This window comes from Sphaeramia orbicularis, chromosome 17 (assembly GCF_902148855.1).
Source record: "Sphaeramia orbicularis chromosome 17, fSphaOr1.1, whole genome shotgun sequence".
Classification (NCBI taxonomy): Eukaryota; Metazoa; Chordata; class Actinopteri; order Kurtiformes; family Apogonidae; genus Sphaeramia; species Sphaeramia orbicularis.
In genome coordinates this window covers 9434161-9458027 of record NC_043973.1, presented here as the reverse complement: position 1 = coordinate 9458027, position 23867 = coordinate 9434161, and the positions used below count along the sequence as shown (strand labels likewise).

At 37.0% G+C, this 23867-nt stretch overlaps 1 protein-coding gene across 1 annotated transcript; it reads left to right on the top strand.

The window, feature by feature from the left end:
• The first annotated feature begins 495 nt into the window (after positions 1-495).
• mppe1 (metallophosphoesterase 1) lies at positions 496-23867 on the top strand. The gene is made up of 9 exons (XM_030160865.1): positions 496-1071; positions 1220-1328; positions 4033-4136; positions 10198-10278; positions 13145-13253; positions 13605-13685; positions 19055-19177; positions 19411-19551; positions 22931-23867. The coding sequence occupies exons 1-9, from the start codon at positions 821-823 to the stop codon at positions 23114-23116; spliced, it is 1185 nt and encodes a 394-aa protein (XP_030016725.1). The 5' UTR covers positions 496-820; the 3' UTR covers positions 23117-23867.

Here is a 23867-nt window from a genome sequence, read left to right as displayed (position 1 = left end):
AAAATTTCCTGTTGAACCTCCGTACACATCATCAACCCATACAGTACAGTACAGACAAGTTTTTTTAAGGTTATTTCAAAAAAGTCTATGTTAAATATTTAACTTAATAATAGTAACAATTATGAATAATAAAAAAAAGCAAAGATATTTGTTTCCAAAAATCTTATTAGAACAGGTTGTGGTGTTGAGTAGCTTTTAACAGATTTTTTTTTTTTTTTTTTTCAGTTTTGTGACTATTTTTGCACATTTAAAGCATTTGAAATGTACAGCCTTCAACATATGTACTGTTATGTAACTTAAGTAGAAGAAGATGATGATTATGATGATGATGAAAAAGAAGGAGGAGGAGAAGAAGAAGATGATGATGAAGATAAAGATGAAGAAGACGGAGGAGAAGAAGAAGAAAGAAGAAAACTCCTTGATAGAACGGTGTGTTGTATTTTCCGTGGGTTAGTTTTATTGTGGAGGCCCCGGCAGCGGAAGTGCAGTATGCCGTGGACCTTGTCGAGGCTCAGAGCAGCTGAGACAGTGAAACCTCAGTTGACTATCGCTCACTCGGGTGTCTCTTCCTCAACCAGGAGACATTTTCAACTTTTTGTCTCATATTCTGCATCATCCGGACTGAACCCGGAGCTCTGTGTGTGTGTTTGTTTTGTTTTTTTTTAATTTATCCACCTCAGTCTGACCTAAACGTGCCATGAGCATCATCCAGCTGGAAACCTAAACACTCCGGTGTGGAAGAGGGGAAGATGCCTCATGGACAGCTCCATCCTCTCCAGTGCGCCAGTTCAGGGCATCCCGGACGCCGAATCGTAGAGAAATGCCGAGGTTTAGCGCCAGATGGATGGTTGCGGTGGTGCTGATCCTGGTGGTCAGCGGCGCCTTTTTCTTCTGCGAGTATCTCATCTACTTCCCGACCATCTTCAAGTGCTCCTGGCCGAAAATCAGCCATGCACGGGGGGGAGAGGACATCGACAGCCGGCCGACGGACACCGCGGTCCGCGCAATGGTGCTGTCGGACACCCACCTCCTCGGAGCCGTCGGGGGACACTGGTTCGACAAGCTGAGGAGGTAATCCTGTCTGTTCCCATGTATCCCTCTGTCTCCATCTCCATCAGTCAGCCTATGCACCGCTGCTGCAGGAGATCACTATAAACAACAACAACAACAACAACAACACAAAACGCTGCTGACCGACTTGTTGTCTCCAAACGCGCAGGGAATGGCAGATGGAGAGGGCTTTCCAGACCGCTCTGTGGCTGCTCAAGCCAGAGATCGTGTTTATTCTCGGGGATATCTTCGACGAAGGCAAGTGGAGCTCGCAGAAGGTAAGGTAGAGCTGCCGTTTCTTCCTTCAGCCTCTGCTTTGTCTTGCTTTGACTGTGATGATGACGATGAGGATGATGTAGTGGTGGTGGTTTTGGTTTTTGTGAGGAAACCATAAGGTTGTGTGCATGCAAGAGCAGAGGCCTTTGCTCCCCGGTCACCATCATCATCACCACCATCATCATCCTCATTATCCTCATCATCATGGGGTCTGCAGGTTGGAGAAAACACCAACAGTAGCCGCAGCCTGCATCTCTCAGCCCTCCACGGTTCATCCTCTGGGAATTCTCCCACAGCTATTAGTAGATCTGGGATGTGTCAAATTAGGCACGAGAAAAGAGTCGATTTGACTCGTCTTTTCATTTCCAGTGATCATGTTCTCTATCAATTATTTATTCATGTTCAGAAATAGTGAAGAGCATCCATCAGGGTTCAGGTTGCATGGTTCTGTTGGACATAAATAACAGGTCAAATGAGGGCTGTAACTGAGGATTGTTTTCATTATTGATTAATCGAGGGTTTTCTTTATCATTATTCAGTTAATTCTTTTGTCTATTTACTGTAAAAATGAGGGAAATTAACCCATGGTTGTCAAATCTTGTCCTGTGCTTGTTCTGAGAACACAACACAGAGACAAAGGAACAAATGTAGACATCAAACCAGATGAAACCAGCCCTGAAACTAGTCATCGGTTTATTGAAATACTTGTAATCCTGTGTGTTCTATGTGAGTACTAGCACATATTCCCAGAATACAGAGGTGGGAAGTAATAGAGAGCATACTTTGTTGCATAAGTACATTTGTCTGGGACCTTGACTATTCTTGGGTATTTGTATTTCTGTTAGTTCTCTCCTTTAACTCTGCACTTTCTGCTCCTTACATTTTCCAAACAGGCCTCTTGCCTCTTTTTGTTTAACTCTCCACTGTTTTTCTTTTATATTATTTCACACCTAAATGTATGTATGTAATGTCAGTAGCACATAAGAAAAGATGAACCCTTGGTGTATCCATCAGTGTACATCGCACATGACAAATGTAGGAGGATGAAAACAATATAAAACACACAACAGGACGTAACAAGATGTAAAAACAACTCAAGTAGCCTATGTGATTTTGTGAGTTAGGGCTTATTTAAAATAAAGACAAGAGAAATCAAAGACTCCTTCAATAACACAAAATAAACATTAAAGAAGAAAACAGCATAGCAGATGTAACAAGATGGAAAGGACACAAAATGACAACAATAATGCAAATGACAGAAGAAGACATGACAAGACTGAAAAAGCAGAATAGACATCACAAACTAAAAATTATGTGAAAAATGTAACAAGATGAAAACAACATAAATGACATAACATGATGAAAACTATGTAACAAGACAAGACAAAAATGTTGTGAAAGATGTAAAAACACAAAAACTGCACAAACATGGAACAAGATCTAAACAACACATATGCAGTCACATAATGAAAACTGTAAAAGATTTAACAAGATGTGACAAGACAATAATAAGATGTAATAAGACATAATGAGGTGTAACAAGATGAAAATTGAATAAGATGACGTAACAATGTAAACGATGGAACAAGATATGACTACATGACTAAAAAAATCACAAAAGACAAATATGATATGAAAAATGTTTGACGACAAAGCAACTGTACAGATGTAACAAGGGGAAAACAAAGTAAAAGAAGAAAAATCGTAAAAGTGTAACTTGACAAAAAAGATGTTAGAAGACTTAGCAAGTTGTAACATAATGAAAATTAGTAAAATTTGTAGCAAAAGATGAAAAAACAACTAAAAACGCACAAGACATGATGAGACAAAATTAACATGAAAGATGTAACAACAAAGAAACTGTGTGAAGATGTTACAAGGTGAAAATAAGATAAAGGATGTAACTGATGAAAAGGATCAAAACAGCGTAAAAACTTAAACAAGATATAACAAGATGACAGTGATGTGACATGACAGCACAACAAAACAAGACATAACAATACTACAAAAGTGCAAAAGACATGACAAGACAAAAGTGATGTGAAAGATGTAACAATACAAAAACTGTGTAAGAACAGAACAAAGAGAAACAAATGAGAAAGAAAAGCTGGACCAGAAAGAAAAGGCATTATCGTGTTTCAGGTTCTGACAATGAAAACTAACTTGCATTTTGGTGCAGTTAATTATTGTTGTCTGGTGTTTTGATTTTATTTTGCATGAGAATGGTTTAATTTCAAGTGTTGTGTCTGTTTTTACACAGTATCTGTACTTCTATTTCTGCCGATGTAAACAAAGACTGTCCTTTTGCTACCTTTGCCAGAGGCCTCAATTTAAAGTGACGTAAAACTGATAAATCTCACTTTTGTTTAGTTGCAACCAGTAAATGTCACTTAATTTCTTGCTTAATAAATGACTCCAGTAACTAAGTGACGAACCTGAAAACAAATTATTGCTTCAGCACTAATTAAAAGTAGCATCAGGGGAGTCATGTGGGGACACATCAGCAGGAAAAACATTCAAGACACACATAAACCGATGCAATTAGAAATCTCTGTTGTGCAGCTTCAACCCCTGCAGGTGTGCTGTTGAATAAAGGAGAATCTGAGTGAAGGCGGTCACCCATGGGGGCTCCTCCTCGGAGCCGGTGCTGAGTCTCAGGAGAGTTTTCCTTAAACCTGCTTCAGCTGTGTTTGTGTGTCTCTGCAGCACTGGGAGGACGACGTGCGCCGCTTCCACAGGATGTTCAGACACTCCACTGACACAGAACTGGTCGTACTAGTTGGAAACCACGATATCGGATTCCATTACGAGTAAGAACCACTTTTACAGCATTAATGTTTTATTGTCTTACTCCATAACCTTTGGTCTTTGATAAAATTTTAGGTCAAAGTCCTCAGAGGAGATTGAAGGTTGCATAAGGCGACATGATCAGACATTCCTGGTAAAATAAGGAGCCGGATGTGCTTCTCTTGACTCCTGTGAAGTGACAGAAGTCAGATATGATTGATTTTCAAGATAAATATTCAGTGTCCTAGTTACAGACGTACCTGGCAACACAACTCCTCCCTAGGTGTGCTTATAAAGACAATGTGTGTTTGTGTTTCTCATTTGAGAAACTGGTGAAGACATTTATCAGCCTCCAAAAAATGCCAATACAAACATGTTATTGCACTGTGGACTCAGTAAACACAGGAAGCAGAGTGACCAGGGGCCTCATGTATAAAGCGTGTGTACGCACAGAAACCTGGCGTACGCCCTTTTCCACGCTCATGTTCAGATGTATAAAGACTGAAATGACCGTGGAAATGTGCGGTCCTTCACACCAAGTCCATAGCTGGCGTACGCACGTTTCTAGTGCTTTGGAACCTTTGGCGACACTTAGAGGTGACACTGGGAAACTGTTAATAATGTAACAAAGGTCATTCCTCCGATTGATGGGCACATCAGAGATACACGGATGAACAATGAACACACAGACACGTCATCCTACTGCTAGAGCAGCACATCCACCACCAGAACCAGAACCAACCAGACCCTGTATCCATCAATGCCAATCCTGCCCGGGAGGACATTAAGCAACAACCATATAAAGAGACAAGGACCCAAAATTCACTGGTTGATAAATGCATTTAATGTAGTCTTCATGTCTGTGAAAACATTTATTAGTCGGTCCAGTTGCTCATTGACTCCGCCGATTGTCCTCACGATGTCCTAATGTGACTCGGGTCAGCTCGGACCCATGCAGGTCTTCTGGACACCGGTCAGACGGGCATCAGCAGTGGGCTGTGGCAGACCGGAGGACCGGCTAACGCTGGGGAGTCAACAGGAAGCCTCTGTGACAGGAGGATGATACTGCGTCTGACCGTCTTCTGTCTCATTGTTGGAAAATAATAATTTGAGTGATTAAACATGAGTCAAAGTCTTTGATTTCCTCTTTGATATCCTGACATGATCACGCATGAACCTTTATCTTGTTTGGCTGTGATCAGACTGTTGTATGACCCGTAGAATGAACTAATGTGTGAGTTACACAAATACTAAATGTATGTTTACCTTGGGGGTGATCCGCGTCAGCCCTGTGAGAACAGTGTCACCCACAATATTGTCAACTTTCTGCTCAGTCTCAGTTCATCTCTTTTCTCCTTCCGCCTGTTTTGACCTCCGCTTCGCGTCCACCTTGACGTCATCATCTGATCATACAGACAGGGGAATCCCAGAGGGAATCCCACCTGCAGACCCCGTTTATACTGATTTGCATATTTAAATGTGGGCGTGGAGAGGGAGGAGTCAGGTACTCCAACATATGCGCTCAATTCCACGCTGATTGGGATGAATAAAGGAAATGTACTTGGATTCAGGCATACGCTCAGTTTTATACATCTGGATTTTTTTGTGCGTTCAGACTTTTCTGGATTTGGGCGTACGCCAGGTGTCAGTGTGAAATCCACGCAAGTGTTTGTACATGAGGCCCCTGGACCCTATTACATAACCCATGAGGAAACCTTTGGTAAGGGTCCCAGAAAACCTGAAGTTCACAGACTAACACACACACACACACACACACACACACGATAAAAGCAGTTTGATGGCACCATGGTAATGTACTCATTGCCTCTGAGAATCCACCCTCTACATACTTTTGTAAAAAAAAAACTAAAAAAATTTAAAAATACTATTATTTTATGAGTCACAAGGAAGTTTTAAGCCTTGGTTTTTTAAGTTCAGAGTTAAGTCAGATAAAAAAATATGCACTTTTCAGCAAATGTAGAATAATTCAACAGAAAAGACACTCAGTTCTATTCTGTTCAGAAATGGGTCATTACATGTCCTGGATTTCTCTTGAACAAAATGATATGAAAACTTCCATTTCACACTCCAATCTACACATTGTTAGTTTTGAAATTTCCACTTTAAAATAGTGTATGTTTTCTAAATCTCTTTTTCACTGGATTGAAATGTGTGAAATGTGTTGTAAGAGTCATTTACAACATCCACTCATGTAAATCATAGTTACTGAAATCCTATAAATGAACCATAATAATACCACACACCAAAATATCAAAATTCAGTGACAAAAAAAATTAATCTTGAAGATGCAATAACTTATTTATACATGATTTCAGCAATAACTTTTTACACAAACACATGCTTCAAAATCATCCACAGGGTTTCGAGAATGTTCAGAACAAATTTCAACTCGATGCAGTGAGAAGGAACTAACTGGTGGGAGTTACAGAACATGTATTAATGATGAGTTTTAGGTCAGATTCTCAGATTCTCACATGTCAAACAAGAGTAGATTTTTATTATGCTGTAGCCCATAAATTTTGAATAATTTTGTTTTTTAGGCACATTCCTTTTATTTTCTATTTAAACGCCTCAGTAATCACCTTTGACCAGGTGAAATGATTCCAGTTATACTTTATCTATGAGAAATAAATCACAATCATTTCATGAGAAGAAGTTAAATATTTTATTCCAACTTTATGGCCAACAGTGTATGTTATGTTGTTATTATTATTACTATTACTTACATACGTATATTACTTTTTACTTACATTGCATTACGACTACTTTTACTGTTGTCACTTTATTATATCTTTTAGCGTGTGTTTATTAGACTAATATACCTGTATGTAGTGCATATTATAATATTACAACATCATTTCAGTTATTTCAGTCACATCAGTTATTTATTATTATTATTATTATTATTATTATTACTGTTATTTGTTGTTTCTGCTAGTCCTTTCCAATGCACAATTGCCTATTTTTCACAAAATTTTTAAAATATAGTTATTGTTATTACTATTTTCTTATATTTTTTATGTGTAAATTTGGTGTTGTGCTGCTATTGGAACCTCAGTTTCCTGAGGGCTCTGCTCAAGGGCTTAGTAAAGTTCTATCTAATCTAATCCAATCTAATCCAATCTAATCTAATCTAATCTAATCTAATCTAATCTAACAGTAGCACAGAGCAGAAAAAGACAATACCTGATTAACCAGTTGATATGTAAGTGAACTATGTTTTAAAGTTGAAGTGGATGTGTGATTTGGAGTGATCCATACGTAAATAAATGCATGTGGGTCAGTGAAGATCACATTGAAAGGGATGACAGAGGGAGCTTTGTGGACCACGGCCTTTTCACCATGTTTTCGGTTCCTTTTGCTGCATGTTGTTCCTGCATTTTCTCTTCCCCCTCATTTCCTGTTTCTTGTTACAGCATCTGTCAAAAAAGGCAAAAATTCCCCAAATAAATGATTAAAAAAAGGGATGATTAATCAATATATCTGGAACTGAACATAAAACTGTAAAGAGATCAATATAATCCTATGGCTATTATTTTCTATCATGCTTAATACTTCCCGTGGAGAAGCCTAATGATATCTATCAGCCACTGTGAGAGACAAGTTCTTTATTTCTGTCTGTGTTGTTTATTTAGTCAGATTATCCCATTGAGATCAAGACCTCATTTGCAGCTGAGACCTGAGTACAGCACATATGTTTACATACACATTTATAGCACGAGTCGGTCAAACAAGTGTTGTTTATGTTAAAAGTAGAGGCCAGTTTCAGCTGTGTGACAGGAAATGCCGGAAACCAGTCTTCCTCAATGTTAGAGTGTGGAATTTGTCTAAAACCAGTCTCTCCTGGGAACTGATGTAATGATAATGAGCTCTGTAGTCAAGTAGGGATTTAAGTACGGCAGTGTTTGGATAAAGTGAAATGAAAGTGCAAATGTGAAGGTGTGTCCGAGGTAGGCATAGATAGACAGGGACTTCCAAATGACCTTTTCTGCCAATAATGTCCTATCAGCGGCTTTACATATTCATTGGCATCGTCGGTTAAATTGGGCCGGAGCGCACCGGAGCTCAGCTCTGCCTCCTTAGGTCCTCAACAAACCCCACCAGAGCTCAGCTCCCTCTCCCTTTAATGTAAAACCACCCTCTACTATTTCTGTTATTCAATTTCATCTCCTGATAAATGCTATAAACTATGAGGTTGAATAAGTGCAAGACTACCCAAAGACACACCCAAATCAGCTACATGGGATTGTCAGATATCACGTTGTAATGCATTCTATGATTCTAGGATCTCAGTACATCAACAGCAATGTGCCGCTTATCTCAACCATAATCTGTTTGAAACAGATCCTTGAATTCTAGAGCCTACAGCAGGGTTGACCACACTTTTTCAGCTTGTGAACTACTTTTAAATTGACCAAGACAAAATAATCTACCATGGTACCACCACTATAGATTAAAACATATATCAGCAGATAGCTCATTAGGTAACATTACTTCCAATTATTTCCTTGGTTGGATAGCTCAGTAAGTAATGCTACAGACTGCAGTGTGAGAAACTGTGGTTCAAATCCCGGCAGGAGCAAATGCCTGAACATTTTACCCATGCTAATTTCACTTTAGTTTTACATGTTGCATTGACCATAGACTGTATTCTGACAAACTGAAGTTGAACTGTATGAGGCATAGATTACTGTTCAATGTATCTGCTGTAATGATTATTGATTTTATCTTCTTCATGCAGCTTTGTAATGTGCAATTAAATAACTTGTTACTGTTGCATGACAAAATTAAAAAGGTAATAAATTGAAAAGTATTAACATTCTCATTGCTTAGATAACTATTCAATCACACAGCCTACACATTAAAACCCAAGAAAAAAAAAAGAAACAAAATGTATTACATAAGTTGTGGGCAATGTGAGGGCAATAACGTAGGTGCTCATTAAATAGGATGGCCATCGACTGTAGGCAACACAAAGGCTCCCCCTCCTCACAAAAGCCAATTTAACCACTGATTGGCATAATCGAGCTCCAAACTTGCACTGGATATGGCTAATAAAGTGAATCTTTCTGGACTTACCCAACAGATCATGTGTTTTACTCTGTGACACACATGCACACATAATGACAGAACAGGTATGACTTGTTTCAGGTTGACATTGCTCCCAACTCCCAGTCTGTGTTAAACTTACAATACAGTTTTTTTCCCATGACTTGCGTCTGAGTTGGTACAACTTCAGTTTATGCACAAAGATTCTCACAGATCTATATGTCAGTATCAAGGCAACAACAGAGTGATGTGAAACTCAAACAAATCCCCAGACAGACAATGCATACTTTAGATAAATCCACACCCTGTTCTTAGTAACAGGCTTTAAAGGTGTCCTCCCTGAAAATAAAACTGTAAAAAAAAAAAAGCTTTGAAGCTACATTTACATCTCGTAATCCCAACTCTTCTGCTTCACAACCCTTTTAATAATTACACAGTCCATCGAGTGAAATGTATCTATTATGGCTGAGGGGAAATATGTTTTTTAGGCCTGAAGGTAAAATAAGTAAAGTAAAAAAGTCCTAATTGAATGAAACAAGTCCATTATTTAGAGTTCATGTAGGGGGAAACAGAACAAATGTTTTTGATTTGGCTTCATGAGCTCAGTATGTCTGTTATCTGTGCTTGTGTTTCAATGTTATTATCGTTACTGAGCCTGTGCATTTGTGGTATTGGTGTCTATTGCATTATTTTTGCAAAGATATAGCCGTTATCATGTCTTAACTCCAGTGTGTGTGACAGCAGTGAATGTTCATTTCTCAGAGGGAGAAAATTAAGCTTTGCTGAGAGAACAAATTCATTTTTTCCCTGCCTGTGATTCAGAAATGTGGGATTATGTAGCCATGCAGCTTTGGCTCATATATGCTCTGATGTGACTCGTGCAGCAGGAAGTGAAATGGCACAGCTCTTATGTAACAGCAGTGTGACAGACGTGACAGACTGTGCAGCAGGGTGGCGTTTTTTTTGTGTTTGTGTGTCTCGGTATGTGATGAATGGACTTGTCTTCCTCCACAGGATGGACTGGTTCAAGCTGCAGCGCTTTGAGAAGGTCTTCAACGCTTCCTCCACCAGGATCGTCACCAAGAACGGGGTCAAGTGAGTGACAAGAGGATGCAACATGATGACCTGCAGGATAAACAGGATCACAATAGTCCAAACTCCAAATGCACATACCCCTCGGAAAGCCAGACACACACTTACATAGACACCAAATTGTCTGCTATTAAACAAAAAAATATGTCTTTGTATTAACAATAAAAGTTTAGGCAGAGAAAGAACATAATGGGCCTTAAAACCAGAACAAAATAGGAACATTTAAGCAACCCCTCAAACAAAAACAGAACAGGAAGTATCTTGTTCCTGTGTTGGGATTTTATGCAAACCCTAGTCCCTTCTTAGTGGTTAAATGTAGTTCAGTATTAGCTACAGTATCTAACATAGACAATGTTAGATATAGTTTCAGTAATTTTAAAATAAAACATGCTTGGAGGGATTAATTTTCTTTTCTTTTCCTTAATTCCCCCATTTCCCAGAGACAACAGCTTTTTGTTGTGTGCTGAGATTCTTTTTTGTAGTGTGGTAAAAAGAGTGTGATCAATTTTAACATTTTACTACTAAAATTATAAATAATAATGTACAAAATGATGAAAAATCCATGCGAAAACAGAGCATTTTTTTTTTCTTTAATTACTGTTTTTTTAATCCAGTAGATGCCTAATTTGTGACTATGAGACTCAAGCTAGACGTTATTTTCTCAAACAAAGAAGTTGTGAATGTGTCTCAATCCTAAGATGAAGAAAACCATCTTGTACCTCTGCTGGATGTTATGTAAACAATAGATTTAGCTGCTGGTTAAATGTAGATAATGCACTCTCTTAAAATAACTTGTCATGGAAAACATTAATTTATCCAGAAATAGATAGAAAATGAAAAACAATTTCAAGAAGATGAAAATACCTTATTTTCTTCTTTTAGTGCATGAAAGGTAGATACTTGTCATTATCATCATATCAATCCAGTCCAGTTCGTCACAAAAATTGTGCATCATGTATAAAAACATAACAAATCATGGAATGTCACAACCATACAAGCGACTAAAATGAACTGGTGCACTGATGGTGTGTTGTGAGTTCAGAATTTGTTTTGTGCTGAGGCTAGTCAAAGGGGGTTATGATTATCGATGGAGATATTTTATAACTTCAATGGTTTTTTACAAATGTTTTTCATTGTCCATGGAATTCTGTAGGCTTTTCTCTGCCTTCTCATTCTCCAGCTTTTTTACAGTTATACGTTTTGATCTTTTAAAGATTCACCAACTCATCATACATGAATAAATAAATGAAAGTTTTACATTTTACTTGAAAAAAAGTCATACAAATATGTATGAAATGAGGAAAAACCAGAGCATAACTCCATGTGCAGTAATTGTATCAATAAATATCATTAATCACTTTTTTAAAGAGTCAGTAGATACATAATTTGCTACATGCACTGCAGAAACAGACCTACTTAAATGAATAATCCTGTCTTGTATTAAGCAAAAAATTATTCCAGTGGGTACTCTAGATTTCTTAAAACTAACCAACAAGTAACTTTCAAACATGTATGACCTTTTAAACTACAATTTAAGCAACTCCTCCTTATTCCAAGTAATGACATTCATTATTTATATACATATAATTTTTTGTGTTTTCCATGTTTCAAACAAACAAAACATTTCAACACATAAAGATTTAACTCTAAACTTTCAGAAAGTAGAAACATGAAAAGAAAAATAAAATACATTAATATACATTTCCTCTGTGTGATTCACACAAAGATCTGACATAGATCATAAATATTTTCAAAACAAACACCCAATAATAGAAACAGCCATTGCTTTTTCAGGCAAAAGAACCTAAAGTAAAGATTTCCAGAGACTCCAAAATTTGTCATATTGATGATGCTCATTCATTCATTCATTTTATGAGCCATATAATCCTCTAGAGCAGGGTGGTAGAGAACGTGTGGCTCACAGGCCAAATCCAGCCCAGCAAAGGGTCCAATGTGGCCCACAAAAGGAATTTGCAAAGTACAAAAATTACATTGAAAATATTAGCAGTCAAGGGTGATGAACTCATTTTAATTCAGGTTCCACATACAGACCAATGTGATCTGAAGTAAAATAATATCATAATAATCTATAAGTAATGATTTGAAAAAAATAATATACATTATGCCTATAAATAATGACAACTCCGAATTTTTCTCCTTGTTTTAGTGCAAAAAAACCATTAAATTATGAAAAAAATGTCATTAACGAAGTATCTTTTAACAATAAAACGTGAACAACCCGAACGAGTATATAAAAATCCAGTGGAGTTTTAACAATATTCTGCCAGTTACTAAATGTGTTGTGTCTGTGTCAGTCTGATCCGTAATACACATGTATAAATGGTTAATTAAGGCTTAACATAATTGAAATTGCACTTATTTTTCTCAAGAATTTTTTTGTTTGGATAGTTTGCAAATGTAAATATTTTCATAATTTAAGGTTTGTTTTTTTTTTTGCTTTAAAACAAAGAGAAAAATTTGGAGAAAATTTGGAGTTATCATTACTAGTTATCATTATAGGCTAGTTTGTTATTATTTTACTGGTCCGGGCCACTGCTGATCAAATTGGGTGAATGTGGCCCCTGAAAAATCAGTCTAGAGAGTTGCAGAGTACTGGAGCCTATCGCAGCTACCCTCAGGCAAAGGCACAGGGAAACACACTTATAACTAATCTAAATGACTTTTTTAACACCTACCAATGCATAATTTAGCTCTTGTAGTACAATAGTAAAGTATCTGTACAGTCAAATCCATCTGAAGTTTCTTTCAAAGTGCTGATCAAACAGGATCTTGAAAATCACTGTGTTCTGCAGATGTTTGATGCTTTTGTGTGCAGCTTTATGAAGCCTGTGGTGTGGTTTCTCCTCAGCTTCCTGCTGGTGAACAGCGTGGCTCTGCACGGCGACGGCTGTCCCATCTGCCAGTCGGTGGAGAAGGAGCTGATCAAACTCTCCAGAGACCTCAACTGTTCCCTTCAGGTGTGGATGCTTTTGGAAGTCAGCAGCACACTTTTCTCACTGTCAGCGCATAAAACACACTCTGCCGCTGGCGCCCGTCAAATGTGAAAGATGCCCGAGTGAATAAGAGGAAAATAAAGATGCATTTTGACTGTGGCTTTATATTGAAAGCCTAGGCACACCTGTTTGGCTCTTTACATATTCATTGTTTGCAAAAGCGTGTTGCATCTTGAGAAAAACACTCTCAGTCTGAATTTGGGAACCAAAGCGATGCGGTGATGTGAAATTAAAAATGTCAGCACATGCTTGCAGACTCTGCGTGAGCTTGTTGACAGTACGGCTGATGAATAGTTGATGTGGTCTTCTGTGCAGAACTCGCAGTCGGGCGGCGGCGGGACAGACAGCTGTGAAGGTTCACAGCTCTATCCTCCCACACCCCCCATCATGTTACAGGTAAACTGCACAAACAGCCTCCACCTGTAGGACGTACTCTACAGCTCCACTTCTTATCACAAACTGAGATTAACACATTCAGCAGAATGAGGGTTAGCACTGAAATTGTCCAACTAGTTCATTTGTGTTCTCGCTGGAGGGTAAAGACAGAAAATGATGAATTTGACACTGAACAGTTTTAGATTTTTAATATATAAACTTAATTTAAAGATAATCTACTGAAATCTCATACTGACACAGAACAAGGACTGTGGGTTTGGTCTAATCCTAAATCTACAGAAGTTGATCTCTTTGAATCAGTATCTTTTCATTAAAACTTTAATTTTCTTAACAATGTTACATATCAAGAACAGTAGCAGAGATACAGACAAGGAAAAACCCAAATAGAAAGGAGAAAGAAAGAGACTAACAGGAAAACAAACTCCACTGTCATTAAACTGTGTTAATCCTAAAGTTAAATACTCTGTTGCCCATAAAGTTAATGTTAAAATATTTTAACCTCTTCTCATGAAATGATTGTGACAATGTGATTTATTTTTGATAGATAAAGTGTAACTGGGACTTAGCATATTATCCTTTAACCTGATTATTGATTTGAATAAACAGGAATAAAAAGAGGAATGTGAAAACAACATTTTTCCAACTTTATGAGCAACAATATACATTCTCTATGTAGTTCCAGCAGAGTTTGTAGTATATATTCACTCCTAAGAATTTTGGGTATAATTATGTACAAAAAAAAGACAAAAATAAGTACCAATTGATCTTCTTTACTGTGTTAAAAGGAAAAAAGTACAGGTTTGGAAGTGGACTCAGCATTACAGTCTTGCTATGCTTGTTTTTGTTTTATGTAATTGTTGTCTTGTTAGGTCTATTAAATTTTTTTGTCATTTTTATCTCAAGTTTTTTTTATGTTTTCGTCTTATTTTGTCTCATTTCATAAAGTTTCATTTTAAGTTTTTGTCTTTTACATAGTGGGACTCAGCATATAATCATTGAACCTAGTCAAAGGTGATTATTGATGTGTATAAATAGGAATAAAAAGAGGAATGTGAAAACAAAAGTATTCCAACTTTATGGACATATTGAAAATAATGGAAATGCATGTTTCATAACTAACTAATGTGGGGGATGTTAGCAAGTAGTCTAGTAATCCAACCATCTGAAATGTGGATCTTCAATATTTCTCTATTGTTGAAGTGAGTGTCTGAGTTTATCAAGTTCTAAGCAGGACATAATATCTGCCAGCATTTTATCACTGTTGTGTAGATAAGATATATAGACTTCTTCAGTAAAAAACACCATAATGAGCTTCATCTTATTTGTCAGATGTAAATATACTGTATACAGTACTGTGCAAAAGTTTTATGCGGCCTATAGATTTGTTGTGTTTGCAACGTTGAAATTAACATGGATATTTATTTCTCAGTCTCTTTTGTTCAGATACAACAAAAAAATACAGGAAATATGTGCACAGCCTGAAAACACACACAAAAAATGGAACTAAAGGGGTTCTAAAGGTTAAAGTCAGTATTTAGTGTGACCCCTGACCCCATGACAAGAAGCAGCAAAAACCATTAGAAACATCTGGCATGTGTTGAATGAAACCTGGAATAAAAAAATCACAAAGTGAATGCCAAAAATTTCATGTTGTCTGAACAAAAGGATGAAAGACATGTCAAGTGTAAAAGGAAGGTCACACTAAATATGATCACTTTGGTTTATAGAACTTGTTTTTTTTTTCATTGAAACTTTTGTTTTTACTGCTGTACATACTTTACTGTAGTATATACTTTACTGTAATAAGCACAGCAGTAAAAATAAGTTTCAGTGAAAAAAACAGCTTCTAAAACAAAGTGGTTGTATTTAGTGTGACCTTCCTTTTACACTTGACATGTCTTTAATCTTTTTGTTCAGGATTTCACTTTCTGATTTTTGATTCCAGGTTTCATTCAACACATGCCAGATGTTTCTAATGGTTTTTGCTGCGTCTTGTCATGGGGTCAGGGGTCACACTAAATACTGACTTTAACCTTTAGAACCCATTTAGTTCCGTTTTTTGTGTGTGTTTTCAGGCTGTGCACATATATCCTGTATTTTCTTGTTATATCTATAGAAAAGAAACTGAGAAATAAATATGCATCTTCATTTCAACACTGCAAAAACAACAAATCTAAAGGCTGCATAAGATTTTGCACAGTACTGTATATATATTTATCTTTAGACCAATTGATTCACATAATAGTAGTGTGTAGAATTTGTACTGTTCATACAGTCTCATAAAATAAAAAAGGAATCGCGCACTGACCAAAACTTTTTATTTCTCATGAAGTTAGTGTTTTCATTTGATAGTTTTTTCTTCATCCAAATGGCTATTAGACAGCTCTTCTTTTTATTCAATGAACAATCTGAATGAATCTAACATCCCTATATGTGCACAGTTCAGTAACATTAATGTCACCCCAGAGGACAACAAACTTTGTTGTGTGATCTGAGTGAAACTGAAAATAAGTTTAATTATTTCCTGTTCATGAAGACATTAGAGATATACAGTACTCAGTAAGATGATTATGAAAAACATGAGCTGTGTTTCAGAAAGGGAGCCTTTATTGGAGCAGATTGGATTTCCAGAGCCTCAGGGAGGAAGACAGAATATTTTGTTTATGATGACAATGTAGAAGAAACTGTATTATTTTGATTATATTTGGGCGCTGTAACTAGATTTTTGGTGCCATGTGAAGGTTGGGCACTTTGTATGCATGACAGAAAAGAAAGTATCAACTCTTATACCGTGCAAAATGACATTTTATTTCATTATTTTTTTCATAAATACAAAGGACATACACCAATCAGCCATTACATTACGACCACTGACAGGCAAACTGGTAAAAATTCTTAACTGTCTCATTATAATAGCGTCGGATGTATTTGTTCAACACCACCCACAGATGCTCAATTATCCTAAGATTGGGATCTCCTTCCTTATTCCACATTTGGTTGGTATTAACCACCGCCGATCCGCAACACCCAACAAGACCTGCAGTTGTGGAGATGCTCTAATCAAGTCTTCACTGTCATAATATGGACCTGGTCAAAGTCACTGAGTTCCTTTCTTTTTTCGCTCATTTTGCTGCTTCCAACACATCAGCTTCGAAGACTAAACGTTCACTTCCAACCCATTAAAAGGAACCATTGTAATGAAAAAATCAATATTATTACCACTTCTGCTGTCAGTGGTCACAATGTCAATGTAGTCTTAGTTTGGGGTTGACCCCTTAGAGGAGGGGTGTCAAACATAAGGCCAGCCGGTTAAAACTGGCCCGCTGGATAAATTTGCAAAGTGCAGAACTTACACTCTAAATACTAACAGCCAAGGGTGTTCAGGGGCCACATACAGCTCATTGTGCTCAACTAAAATAATAGCATAATGCTCTATAAATAATGATAACTCCAAATTTTCTTCTTGGTCTAATTTGACAAAAGTAAAATTACATTATGAAAATATTTACATTTATAAACTGTCTTGTTACATTAAATGTGAATAACCTGAACAAATATGAGAAACTTGAAATTTCTTAAGAAAAATAAGTGCAATTTTATCAATATTATGCCTATTCCAAATGTTTTCTGCAGCCACTGTGATCTGTAAACAGTGTTAATAATTTGAGACGTAATATTATTGAAATTGTACTTTTTTTTTTTTTTTAAAAGAAAGATAAAAAAAAAGATATTTCAGGGTGTACATGGTTGTTCAAGTTTTTCACATTTTCATAAAGTAATTTAACTTTCGCACCAAAATAAAGAGAAGAATTTGGATTATTATTTTTTTTTAAAGTTATTGTGCTTATTATTTTACTGGTCTGGCCCATTTGAGATCACATTGGGCTGAATTAGTCCCCTGAACTAAACTGAGTTAGTTACACCCCTGACATAAAGGTTCAGTGTGTAATATGTTGTGATATCTGGTAGTGAAGTGAATCCCACACCCACCAGTGGATATTAAGAACAAACAACATGCAAGTCCCAGCTGGGTGTTAACTTTGGTCCACACACAAACATTATAGATTATTTACTCCTTCTTAACGGTGGATGCCACCCGCTGTAAAACAGAAAAAAGGAGCAGATGAAGTTCTTTCAAAGCTACTGTAGGAACATATCGATATAACATTCTACCCTTATAAATGTAAACGGACCATTTTATGGTAATGAAAACAAACTGTTTTTCATTTTCTTGTGATAATACACTAATGAAACCATAATTACAAACACAATATTCCATTTCTATAGTCAGATCCTCAAAAATCCTCCCAAACCTAACACACCAGACCTTCAAAATCCACTGACTCGCAGTAGGTTTTTATTTTCATTTGCACTAAATATGTAATGATAACCTTTTGTCTAAAATGTGTATAATGATGTACAACACCCACAGACTGAAAAACATGCAGGTTTTCATTTTTACAGTTTCACCAGTCAAAAAAAGCACTTAGAGTTTCAGTGAAAAAAAAAAAAGGAAGAAAGCAGTCCAGAACATACCACGTGAAAGCCATTTATAAGGACATTTTCTGGCTCCAAAAGAGGTGGAGGTGGTACCACCATCATCAGGGGTAGAATGCCTTCAACTGGACCGAACCTTTTACCTATTTTAGGAGCTTCAGTAATTATATGATACAAGAAAATGAGGTATTTATTTCTTTAAAACCATTGGGTAAACAGCTTTTCAAGTAAATATCACAAACGTTAAAAAATACACACCAAACAAACCAAAAACAGAAAGGTGGTGCCGTGTGATGTTTATACTAGGTAATTCCTTCCCACATAAGAGGACAATATAATCTGTCCTTAAATAAAGTCCATTTCTTCCATCTTCGGTAACGGGTTTTACTGTTGCTGTATCACAACATAACACTTCACAACATGTGAACAAAATCAATATATGAGTTACTGTGATTGTAGATTTACAGATGGGTTTATTATCTTTCCGCAAACAAGTTAGACAAACAGCAGAATTTGCCAAAGTCTTGAAGAAGAACAGGATTAGTGTAATAAAACATTTTGCACCCTGCAAGAAAGTTTCATCAAATGCCTCCTTGTTATAACCACTGAATTAAGTAATATTTCTATTTGATTACAGACCCATATCATGAGCTAGAGGTGACACAACTCTTGACAGAGGTGTAGGGAAAACCCTGAATAATATCAGGAAACTCAAAAGCCTGATAGTAGCTAAAAACTCAGTGTTTTCTGAAAAAAAAAATGTTGTCCAGTTTTAGTCATAATCTCAGCATTTTCATGTTTGCATTTGTGTTGCAGTTGTGGCATCTCAGTATTTGTTAGCTAAATCTGTTTTCTATATTTCTGCTCTCCAGCACTATCCTCTGTACAGAGTGAGTGATGCTGGCTGCACAGGCCAGGATGCAGCGCCGCCTGAAGAGCGACACCTGCTGTTCAGAGAGAAGTATGACGTGCTGTCAAAGGAGGCTTCACAGAGGGTGAGCACTCTGCAGTCTGATCACACCACCCCTATTGCTTTGCTTCCTTTCTCTCCCACATCACAAATCTCTTCTGAGGCGGCCTCGTCCAATTAAAATACAGTACAACAGTGCGCTGTCAGAAACAGGCTCGTATGGAAACAGCAGATGGTGGGGCTGATGATGTAAGCAGGCAGCAACGGCCAGGTCTCTGAGGTACATCTGGGTTGTGTTTTTTTTCTCTTTCTCCTCAGCTGCTGCAGTGGTTTAAGCCCCGCCTTATCCTGAGTGGCCACACCCACAGTGGATGCGAGGTTCTCCATGACAACAAGTACCCTGAAATCAGTGTGCCGTCCTTCAGCTGGAGGAACCGAAACAACCCCAGCTTCATCCTGGTGAGTGAGAAGACTGCAAAGTCTCATTGTGATCAGATAACTACAGAAACAAAGGATAAAGGATTTTAGGAGAAAAACAACACTTTTACAAACTGAAATGTTAAATAAGAGATGTGTCATTCCTTAAAAAAAAAAAAAAAAAATGAGTATGTAGATTTGTATCATCAATTGACAAAACTGAGAGCAAATAAAACTAGAATTGAGAAAAGAGTACAATAAAATGAAAATATTGAATATAAATTACAATGAACATCTTTAATGACCTTTACTAAACAATAGTTTTATAATTCCTTGCATTTTTTCTATCTGACTTGCTCCAGCTTCTACAAATCAGTTTTCCTCATAATTCCCAAAACACTAATTAAAAAAATTAATTAATTAATTAATTCCTCTCACCTACCAGTTTACTAGTGACTCATTTTAATGTGCAGTTTTATAGTTATTTTACATTGATAGTGTATTAGATCTTTTCATAGCTCCTAGCGGCTGCAGAAGAAGCCCTGGGGTATGTGCACCAGTTGGGAGTCATCATCGTAGACTGATTCTCTTTAATAACCAGAGGGAAACTTCTTTTTACTAATTACGCACAAAAATACACACAAAAATGTGTGATATTATATAAACTCTAAGTCTGTGACTTATTAAGAGCGTCACAGATGAGCTGATCTGTCCTAGTACTTTCACCCTCAGACCTATGTGGAACTTTGTTTTTTCTGCCTCTTTGTTTTCAATGTATTTTCTTTTTATTTCAGTGGTTTTCAGTAATGTTTTGTTGTTTTGCTTTTTTAATTAGCCACCAAAAGTATTTCCTTAGATATAGAGTTAAAATGGAAGCTTTTACAAGCTTAAATATCTGTTATAAAGCTGTTCTGCCAGACGGTATCAATCCGATCAAACAATAGTTAGCCTGTACACAATTATTATTATTATTATTATTATTATTATTATTATTATTATTATTATTATTATTATTATTATCTAAAATCCTAAAGCCTAAATATTGTAATATTCTCTCACACTGAATTTTTCCTTTTAAATATACTCTTCCCAGTCAAACACACACACACACAATATTTCATTGAACTACATTTATCTTTGATTACAGGATGCATTCACTGCGGCATCATTTATGTCACACAATGCTTTTGCAGTGTCACTGTAAATATAACATTTATTTCTATCCAGAGTTGCATTTATTGTTTTCCAATATCTTCTATTAAAAATGGAGAACTGTAAAGTCTTCCCCACCACATCTCAAATGTCCAGTCCATGTGTTAAAATGATGTCCCCATGCTCCCTGAACCACACTTTCACTATCTGATCCTGACGAATCCTGGTGTTGACGCCATGGAAATAGAAGAGAAAATCCACTGATATTCAGACCTGGTCATTCAGTGTATTCAGGTTCAGCTGACCTCAGTTTATGAACACTTAAAGTCACTGAACCTGGACATGACCAACTGAACCAACCCCAGATCATAGCACTGACCCCACTGGCTCTTACTGTAAGCACCAGGCATGATGGGAGAATCATCATCACTCTGGAACAGTGGGTGTGTCCAAATAGTTCTCTCATCCGTCTGTTCTCAAAAACAAAAGGTTACCATAAGAGACAGGATGCACATTTTCATCTCATGCCACATCTGTATAATATGATGACCTGCTTTGTACTTTAAACACATATTGGTGTAAAATGTGAAGTGCATGGTTAGCTCTTCACAGTCAATAGATAAATCATTGATTCATTTTCAGCTCCTTCAATCACAAACATCATGAAGTGAATCCTCAGCAGGAAGAGAAATGTAGCCAAATCAAGCTGAGGAGGTGTATCTGTGGTTACAATGTTATGAAAAATGTAGGCAGATGAAGGTTCATTCAACAAGCAAATTTATTTAAGGCCACGAGTAGGCTGGTAGATCTATAGACATAATAAATAGCTTTATGCTTTTTTTTTTGCATAGATTTAGTATTTTGATACAACTGGGCTTATTCAGGATTCATACTGACTAATATGAGCAGACAGGATGATGAGTGTGACTGATGGTAGTGAAGCGTTAGCCCTTATTTAGGTCTATTTCTGTTCTGATCTTGGTAATGAAATCACAATTTTACTGTGTTGTTCACATTTATAACCTGCATTAAACAGCACGGTAAGAATGCACCAGGGGAAGTATCCAAGATGTGTTTTTTTGTCATCTATCTTCAGAACATAGTAATTTCACCATGACTGACCTACATAACATCCCTCTAGTTTAAGTGCAAACAGATTCTCCCTTTCATCTTCCCATGATGTTTTCCACCAAGGTCAAGGAAAGGTGGTTAGGAAAAGAAAGTAGGACATTTTTGGGGGGATTTTTCAGAGGCACCTAGGGTCACTCCAGACTCATTAATCCACACGACCTTTTTCCATTGAAACTAAGTCCAATCTTTATGCTCTAATCTTTAAACTACTCACTGCATCAGTTAGATTTCTGTAGGTGTCTATAACATATTAATCCATAAAGACTCAGTACTATTTTTGAGTCAGTTCCCAAATGATTTTTTTTATCTATTTCACCTTTCTTAAGTGATGTATTACCATTTATTATACTTCTATCCTCAGTATTTTGCTTTTTTTTTTTCAGTCAAAATCAGATATTTTCCATTATTTAATTTGCTGATCATGTAGATGTTCATAAAAGTGCAGATTAAACTTGAGGGTTATTGTATCAAAAACAGAAAAAAACTGAAGAAAAAGTTACGTTTTCAGTAAAATACATCATTAACTGAACATAAACCAAGTGTCTCCATCCACTGTCATTGATCAAATTACATGGGTTTTACTGGTGAATCAATGTTGCGGAAGACTTCAGAGCCTCTGAATGTCCAAATGGGTCATATCTGATGACCATGAAAAAGTGATAAACTGCATTTTACACCAGTTATTTACATGTATTGATAGGATTGTTGGATCAAGTCATTAAACATTTTTGATCAGTAGATGGTTTTGGTTGCCAGTGGTTATTTTGGGTTTTTATGGGTTCATCTCTGCAGTAATTATCCAATGAAAGGATCAGAAATATCTGATCAGTTACATCTACGAGATAACTTTTTTTTCGGCTGGGGTCTGTATAGATATTTTTCATGATATAAACCAGCTGGATTCCAGTGCTGAGTGACATTTGTTGCCATTCCATGCCATCTTTGATTCCTTGTTTCCAGTCTCTTCTCTGTGGTTCCACATTCATCAGTTGGCACACATCTTAGATTTACCTGTAAAAACATGAACAGACCACTCCATATTTGATTGTCTTAGCTGAAGGCATCTGAGGCTACCTGTTTTTTTTTACCAGCCCCGCACCCATATTCTCCCCTTGTCCACTCTTCTCTCCTGTCCAAGGCGTCGGTGTCTCCCAGCAGTTACGCTCTATCCAAGTGTTTCCTGCCAGAGGAGAGCACGGTCATCGGTGTTTACTGTTCAGCCGGCGCCTGCCTGCTTCTCTTGTTCCTGGCCCATTGTCTGTGGATGAAAGGCCTACTGCAGTGTCTCAGCCTGTGCCTGCTGGGAAAACACAAGTCTCTGTGAACTACATTACCCACAGTGCACCACATGTGAGGGATGAGCCACGAGCAGGAATCGTCTGGTAAATACTTGTAAAGGGCCAAAAAATCTGTTCATACAAATTTTACTCTGTTTGTCATGTTTGCAGCACTGTGAAGGACAAATCTATTTCAAAGTCTTTAAAAGGACCTGAAGCTTGTTCAATCACTCATGATGATAATGATGATAACGATGATGATGATGTGTGGTTAAAGCCCATGCTGACAAAGATGTGGGCCAAATCACTGTTGCGTGTCTTCACTGGTGTTTGTTTTAACTACCTGGGAAGTGGAAGATGGGTGCAGCTTACTGCATCAAGAAAATGAAACATGGGGATGCTGTCGATCACAGATAAAATAACTTTCACTGACTTTCCAACACATTTCCTGTGACTGTGGAAATGCACATACGGATTAAAAAGTAGGACAAATCAAGCAGGTTTAAACGGTGTGTAAATATTATTTGTCTAAGGTGGTGAAGTCAGATGTATGTTGGTGGTTTATGTCTCTTCACCCTGATGTTACCTGTGATCTGATGTAAACACACTGATCATTTCACATGTTGAACACTTGTTTTTGTTGTTGTCTGATTATACATACATTCATCCAGTTTTCTGGGTTTTATGACATATCTGAATATATTTACTGCTGACTTTCTGTGCCAAATGTTTGTGAAGGTTTTTGCCAAATTGTTGAAATGTTTCAGATGAACTGTACAGAATAAATCCGAATCTTGA